This window comes from Hoplias malabaricus, chromosome 4 (assembly GCF_029633855.1).
Source record: "Hoplias malabaricus isolate fHopMal1 chromosome 4, fHopMal1.hap1, whole genome shotgun sequence".
Lineage (NCBI taxonomy): Eukaryota > Metazoa > Chordata > Actinopteri > Characiformes > Erythrinidae > Hoplias > Hoplias malabaricus.
Window position 1 is genome coordinate 48,795,422 of NC_089803.1, and position 8,160 is coordinate 48,803,581.

The 8,160-nt window shown below is 38.8% G+C and overlaps 1 protein-coding gene across 3 annotated transcripts in view; it reads right to left on the bottom strand.

Annotated features, from left to right (window-relative positions):
- fbxo18 (F-box DNA helicase 1) overlaps window positions 1-6,995 on the bottom strand; it is a 52,206-nt gene extending 45,211 nt beyond the window's left edge. The window contains exons 1-5 of one of the 3 annotated variants that reach the window (XM_066667106.1): window positions 6,851-6,995; window positions 5,153-5,281; window positions 3,452-3,984; window positions 3,176-3,306; window positions 2,604-2,739 (exon numbers count right to left, since the gene is read on the bottom strand). In XM_066667106.1, coding sequence (XP_066523203.1) covers window positions 2,604-2,739; window positions 3,176-3,306; window positions 3,452-3,984; window positions 5,153-5,281; window positions 6,851-6,977 — 1,056 coding nt within the window. In that variant the 5' untranslated portion in view covers window positions 6,978-6,995. Of the gene's footprint in view, window positions 1-2,603; window positions 2,740-3,175; window positions 3,307-3,451; window positions 3,985-4,434; window positions 4,542-5,152; window positions 5,282-5,911; window positions 6,212-6,850 lie in introns of those variants that run through there. The other 2 variants (XM_066667107.1, XM_066667108.1) reach the window with 2 other exon arrangements.
- Window positions 6,996-8,160: the final 1,165 nt, after the last annotated feature.

Below are 8,160 nucleotides of genomic sequence, written 5' to 3' on the forward strand. Positions count from 1 at the left end.
ATCTGATCCATGCAAGCACTTCAGAGTTTTTTCCTCTCTCCTCAAACACCCATCTTCCCCCCTCACCCTCTTCTCTCACCATGGAAGATTTTGTCACCTTCTTTGAGATGAAGGTTAATAAAATCCATCAGTCTCCCATGCCTCCACAAGTAGTTGTCATAGTTCTTTAACCTGCTTTGCCACCATTTCCACAGGTGATGTCATAAAGCTACTAAAGTGCAGCTTCTCAGACTTCAGCAACTACAGAGCAGTATCACTCCTTCCTTCCCTCTCAAAAATTCTTGAACATGCAGTCTACAATCAGTTGTTCCTCTTTCTTACCAAGAACCAGGTCCAGAAACCCAGTCTGGCTTCAAGCCAGTGCACTCAACCCAAACTGCCCTGTTGCAGTTAATGAGAAGCTCCACGCAGCAAGATTTGTTGTTGGTTCTGATTCTTCTGGACCTTTCTGCAGCTTTTGACACTGTCAAACACAAGATCCTCCTGTCGATCCTCAACAACCTCCGAAACACTGGTTCAACATGGAAATGGTTCGAGTTATCTGGAAGATCACTCTTACCAGGTAACATGGAACGGATCTACTTCTGCTTCATGCAAGCTCTCCACTGGTGTCCCTCAAGGCTCTGAGCTGGGTCCTGCGTTCTTGTTCTCTTGGTGATGACTGACATTGGCCCCTTCAAGATCTTGCTATCTCATTTGTGAACTCCTCAATCATTCCATCTAAAGATGCAAGGAGCCTTGGTGTGATTCTGGATGGCCAGCTATTATTTGCAACACATATCGCAAATCTGACTCAGTCATGCAGATTCCTATTGTACAACATCTGGGGGATCCGACCCTTTCTTTCTCAGGAGGCTGCCCAGGTGATTGTCCAGTCTCTAGTCATTTCAAGGCTTGAAGACTTCAACACAATCCTGGCTGGTCTTCCTCTGCAGGCCATTAGGCCCCTTCAAAAGAATGCAGCTGCACAGCTTTTCTTCAATTTCCCCCACATCACTCCACACCACTGTTGCACGCTCTTCGCTGGCTTACTGTAGCAGCACACATCAGATTTAAAACTCTCATGCTTGCGTACATAACCAAGAATGGACCAGCTCCTCCCTACCAATGGAAAAGAGTCGGACTACACATCGATACCTTTGAGCTTCCAGTACAGCTCGAATTGACCTGCAATAACTAAAGTGACATGGAGGACTAGTGTCAAGACTCTTCTCAGTCCTAGGGCCCAGATGGTGGAACGCAGTTGCACTGGCTGTCCAAACAGCAGACACTCTTGCAGTCTTCAAATGCAGACTGAAGACCCATCTTTTTGTGACCCACTTACATGAGCACTAATCTAAGTGCTCACCATAACAGACTATTTTTGCACATACACTGCACTTAACTCCTTTCTTTCTAGGTATGAGAACTGACTAGTTTTTCCTTCTAGGTTTGAGCACTGACTAGACTGTATTGGAATTTTGTTCTTTCTAGGTTTCAGCACTGGCCCTTGTTCTGACAAGCGCTTGACATCAGAGAGAATTTGGACCCTAAACTATTTGTACTAGCTAGGGCACACATTCTGTCTGAACACTAAGCACTTTTGTGAGTCGTTCTGTAAAGTGTCTGTTGTATACTGTATATGTAAAATGCTTGAAATTGTAACTGTATTTCTTTCACAACAAATTGCTATCCAACTGAATAGTTCACTTATTAAATGGAGAAATAAAAAAGTCACAGAACCTAAAACAAACACTGCTCCGCACAGACTCGCTAGCAGCTATGCATGTGATAATGATTGGAATTCTGATCATTTTATGGTAAACGAAGATCATATGACTTGGCTCACACAGAAGTACCGACTTTATGGGTTCCCAAACGGCTCTTCACTATATCACAGCGGAGAAAATCACCCTAACATTCTGCCCTGGTTAGGAAAGAAAGAAATGAATGAATGAATAATCGGGTGGCTCTTGGATGGGGCCTGCTCCCATCAATCACCTAAAACGCCTGGCTCAAATAACACATTTGTGACCAATACACTGCTAGATAGTATGTGAGTGTGATCTGCCAGTATGTTTTCATGTGTGACCTGCCTCCCCCAAAGACACAGTAAGTTGCAGGAAGTTTTAATGAACGCCAGCTAGAAAAAAAACAAATACAAATGATGGATAAGATGAGGACAAAACCCACTAGTAGCCTTCTACAAAGTCTACAAAAAGAACCTGCAGCTTTTTGTACGAAGTATTAAATAAATTTCAGGAAGCCTGTTCAATACTTTTTTCTTTTGTCATTTCTCATTATTACACATAATTCATGGACATCTATGGTTTGATTTGTTTGCATGTGTAGATTTGATGGGTTGTTACCGTACTGCATGGTTGTTTTGACTGGACCTTAAAATGACATTTACACAGCATCATACACATCTTGTAACAATTACAAAAACATTTGCATTTTACATAATGTTTATGAATGCAAATATATGTTATTTATTCTTATAAAAGTTCTGTCCTACACGGTGTCAAAATCTAAAAAAAGATCTAGAGCAAACCTAAATGAATACATACTACTTGAATATTTGATGAGTGTTTGGGGAAAACTAATACTTACAAAATACTTACCCCATCAACAGTTTCCATGTCTGGCAGCCTTTGCTTTATACATGCCTCTGCCTGGGTATAGAGCCGATGGCTTTTTAAACACAGCAGAACGTCGTTTGCATTCACCTGTCTATTGTGTTTAAACTGGGACATGTACCTGCAACAGAACAGCAGTCTCTGGATACAATGATATTACATTTATGGACTGCAGTTAGATTTTGTAGAAGCCTAGCCTGGCTTTCACTAAGTTAAGCTGGTAAATGTAGATCTGAGGAATATTAAGAATAGTAAAATGCTGACAAAATTTCAGCAGTTTCTGTTATTTTATAGTTCTGTCACTTTTGATTTTTAACTTTCAAGATATTGATTTCAGAAATATTAAGTGTATCTAACAACTTAATATCTAACAACTAACATCTAACAACTCTAAATAGTTTAAAACATAATATCTTCAAATTAACCTATGCTGCTTATTAATTTAGCCTTGAGAAAACCAAGCCTAAGCTATGGCACGTCATGAGCACTAAAGAGGACATTTAAAGAGGGAGTAGCTGTCAACCCTTAAAATGATCTGAGCACAAGCCTCGCCTCACCTCACCATGTTCAGCACACACAGATCATCAGTTTTAATGATGCTGTTGTCTTTGAGAATGGCATTCACCTCCTTTACTGCTTCTTTCTCCTGCTTCTCATATCTGTAGTATAACTTCTTCCACGGCACAAACTACACCATAAAAAAATAGGCCATTTTACACATGATAGTTACAAAGATTTTTCTTTTTTCTATGTATTTATGCTAATAAAAGAACCAGTCCTATCTAAACATAACCTAATTTCAAATTTAGAATAGTGAGGCACAAGGAACACACCTTAGGATTTGAGACTATTTCCCTCCATCGCCTGCAAACCAGACTGATATGGCAGTAGAGTTCATGTGCTGTGAGTTGAGCAAAAATTACACTCAGAATCTCTTCTGGCAGGTCCTGAATTTGTCCCTGGGGCACAACCAGATTTCTATTCACTCCAAGAAGTCCAAAATGAGCATCAGGGAGACTGTCCACAGCCTCAACCATTTCTTCCTCCTTCTTCACAATAACATAAGAGTGCCTAGCACTGAAATCAGACTGCAATGGAGAAGCTTCCCAACTGCTACAACCTGCTGCACTCCGTTCCTCCTCCTTTATTTGATATACTCCCATTTGAAACTCTTCATCATCGAAAAACATGTCTTCAGTAAATCCTTCCAAGTAGTTAATTGTCACTTCTGGTTCCTTATATTCCTCTTTTTGTAAAATGCGGTTATTTTGTTCATGCTCTATCTTGACTGGAGGATTATCATTTACTTTTTGGGGACTGCTGCTGAGGACTCCAGTTGAAGTGAAGAATTCAGTTATGCTACGATCTGATGTTTTAAAAAAAAAAACCAACAAATTAACATTTTTGTAAATACAGTAATCTAATACAAGACAATGGCCAGCAATTTTCAGAGTAGGGATGTAAAATCTCTTCTTTAGTAAAGTTATAATAAACAAATAATACTTATACAGCACTACATTTATTTGTACATATTTGTTTAGTGATTTGGAGCTGTGTCATCAGACAGGAGGGATAGCAAGAAAGCAAAACAAAAAAAATGAAAAGAAAAATAGAAACACAATCACTCATTTATTTACTCTTTTCCCGTAACTACTTTGTACTGTTCAGGGTCACAGTGTGACCGGAGCCTAGGCAGAATCACTGGGCGCAAGACAAGAATACACCCTAAATGGGGCACCAGTCCATCACAGGGCATCACACACTCCGATCCTGCTACCAGCATGTGTTTTTGAGCAAAAGGAGAGAACTTGAGAACCTGGAGGAAATCATTGCAGACATAGAGAGAAGACACTGAATTCCTCATGGATAGTGACCCAAGGTTTGAGGGTAGAGGAGCGAGCTTGAAGCCAGAGGGTCGCCGGTTCAAATCCCAGGACCTGAAAGAAAAATTCATTGACAGCTGAAGTGCCCTTGAGCAAGGCACTTAACACCCAACAGCTCCACGGGCACCAAGGTGGCACCCTGCTCAGATTGTGTGCGTGTTCAATGCCCCTAGTGTTTATAAAGAACTGCTCACTAGTGTGTGTTGACTACCAAGGATGGGTCAAATACAGAGAAGCAATTTCCCTAAGGGGACCAATAAAGGTTTTCTTTTTCTTCTTCTGTGTTTCAACAACACAACAGTATGTGCTATAGAATTATGAGATTAGCTGCACAGTGGCTTTTCTATGGCACATACTCATCAATTTTTATGACAAAACAAGCAAGCATTTTTTATGGGAATTATTTTATTAAACATTGTTCCAGGGTACATTTTATTGGAATTCTATTATTAAATGTTGTTCTAGATTCCAGTCCTCCAGATCCAGAGCTAAAATCTTCAGTTTAGTCATTATAATGTATAAGAATGGTGTGAAACGATTCATCAATCCTGGCCCTAAACGAAGGCTTAAGCACATTAGTGCATTCCCTTTCTCCAAACATACCTGGTCCAAAGGATTTACTTAATATTGAAAAAAGCCACATGCGCTTACCTCTTCTTTTTCTGGGAATCCTTGGTTGAAGGCCATAATTCAGGTCACTGCCCATGGACAGACTGCCATTCTTGCTTCGGCTCAGTCTGTAGCACTCTGAAGCAGACAGATGCCTTCGCTTGGCCTTTCCTACATATACAGATACATATTAATAAATAATGTGGAGAATGGATGTATTGGTGAGTGACATTTCCAACCGAGGTATTTTGCCTTCAACCAAAGCATTTTGTTTAATCTCATCACTTAATTGTTTTTTAATCACGCTTTCCTTAAGAGATACTTAAATCAGCACTTGTATTATTAACACAGCTTTTAACACCCTCATCATGACAGATATTACAGTTTCATATTTCTGCAATCGTACTGCTCTGTGTTTATATGCTGTTCTTTGTTAGGTGATTTACACTGACCAGGATCAATTCCCACTACTCTCAGTTTGCTCACCAAGGACTAGTATCAGAATTTTGTAAAACATGTTTTGTGACAACACTGGTTGTAAAAAGCACTTTATGTATAAGCCTGAACTGGATTTCCAAACAGGGAAAATAATTTCGCTCTATATCTACTTTGAAAATATTTAAAAAAATTAAAATACATGAGACGTTTAGACCTTTGTCAGTTAGTGCTAAATATATCAGATTAATAATTACAGCTTGTTTAACATTGCTTCGCTGGTGTATTTTATTATACTGAAATACAGTAGCGGGAATTTAGCGTTATAGTACTGAAAACAAACTACATTTCCGAATCAATCGTTACCTTTCAGGGAAAACTCCATGATTAGACCCGACAGGCTGAACACTTAAAACAATCGGGATACGTAAAAGCTAGCAAATCTAACTCAAGGCTAAATCCAAACGAATCTCTGTTCCCTATATATTGCACTCATGAAACAAAGGTTTCTGTCCTCACATAATGCAATATACAACTAAAAAATATCTGGACATTAGAAACACGATTGCCCGTTTAAACATTTAGTTCACTATTTGGAAATGAAACAATATCTTCAAATATATAATGCACTATACAGGGAACAGTGAACCATTTAAGACTCAGTCACCATCAAATCACTTGTAAAACTTCCGGAAAAATCTCGTCATCCGTTTTCATAATTAAGGTCTTGTTCACAAACGCAAATCAGTAATTTACATTTAGTGACATGGATAAAATAAGCCCACTTAAAAATTATTCATTTTAAAATTAGAATTAAGCAACGCATTTTTGTTTGTCCCCTCAAAACCATTTTTTGTCTTCAACAGATATCCTTCACATAAATGGAATGCTTGAGACATACAGAGTCCTAGGTGCTTTTATTATATATAGTATATATATAGTGTTATAGCAAGGCCAATACACAAATGGTTCCCTAGTCCCTTCCTACTACACTTCGTGAGTTGATTCAGCGACACTTAAAGAGACAGTACTTCTATTTTGGGGATTTGGGGATTTAGAGACGTCACTGATGAGAATGTGTATTTGCATTGAGCATATGGAAGACTACTTTGGATAAATCAGACCATGTGTAATCAGACTGGAGTATTCAGAGTTCAGTAAACTTTCTCTGAAGAAATGTCTTCAGAGGATGTAAGACAGTTATATATAGTTGTCACTTTTATGTTCATGATTGTACTTAGGGTTAATTCTTTCATTGTCTGTACCAATTATGCAGTTTAGGGTCGCTGTGAGTCTGGAGCCTACCTGGAATCACTGGGCACAAGGTGAGAACACACCCTGGAGGGGCGCGCCAGTCCTTCGCAGGGTCACACGCACTCATATATTCACTCACATGCTCACACCGATGGACACTTTTCAGTAGCCAATCCATGTATGTTTTTGGACCATGGGAGGAAACCAGAGCACCTGTTGGAAATTCACACGGATACGGGGAGAACACACAAAATTCCTCAAAGACAGTCAGCCGGATCGGGGCTCAAACCCACAACCCCAGGACCTTGGAGCTGTGTGACAATAACACTACAACTGAGCCTCACAACTCATCCAAGAACAATACAGCAGAACAGTTCTTTCTTCAGCACACAATGTTTTCACTTCATCAGGCTGTTCAACCCAAGAACAGCTGGCAGCCAGTTTGGACTTCACCCAGCTGTAATTGCTCAAAGGTCTTCACCTGCACTCATCCAAACTACACCCTTAACCAAATAAGAGATGTCATCAGTTTTCTTTGTCAGAAACTATTTGTGTATAAATATTTACCCTTAAATAAATTATTATTTTTATATACCTGTGATTATTCTTTAATATTGTTGGACAATATGTTATACCTGTGAAATGTCTGTGAAAAAAAATGGACATTGGCCTCATTTTCAGTTCATGGTTGGAATATTCAAGGCCCATTCTTATTAACATTTGGTTTAAAATGAACAAATCCTAATTTTTGTGTGATTTGAGGTAATTGTTTGGACATAAGAAACATGGGAATAATCAAAACCAACTCCTTCTGTCCAAACAGTTACCTAGAAGTATACATATGTTCTAAATAACAATAAAAATCTATCATGAAAAATAATAAAAAAAAAATCTGGTGTTATGGTATAAAGAAGAATACAGGTCAATGACAGCCCCAATCAAAACAAGTAAAATACTATGTATTAAAATTATTCATAGTCTGAAACCTCTTATCCAGTTCAGGGTCGCACTGGGTCCTGAGCCTACCCAGAATCACTGAATGCAATGCAATGTTCATTTAGCAGCAGCCTGATCTATGGCATCGGGTCCAATTCAAAATTCGTGAGCGAAGAAAATAATTTAGTTTGAGGAGAACCCATGTCAGGCAACAAACAGTGCTCTCACAAACGGGAAAATATTTCCCGGGAGGAAAATACATTTTGAGTGAAGAAAACCCCACAGTCAAGAGAGTGCACAAAACTTTCTCTCCCTGATTTTATATAGGTGTGTGTGTATTATTATTATTATTATTATTATTATTATTATTTTATTATTTTTTGCAGTACACAAGTGTGTATACTACACAATATATATTATAGTCT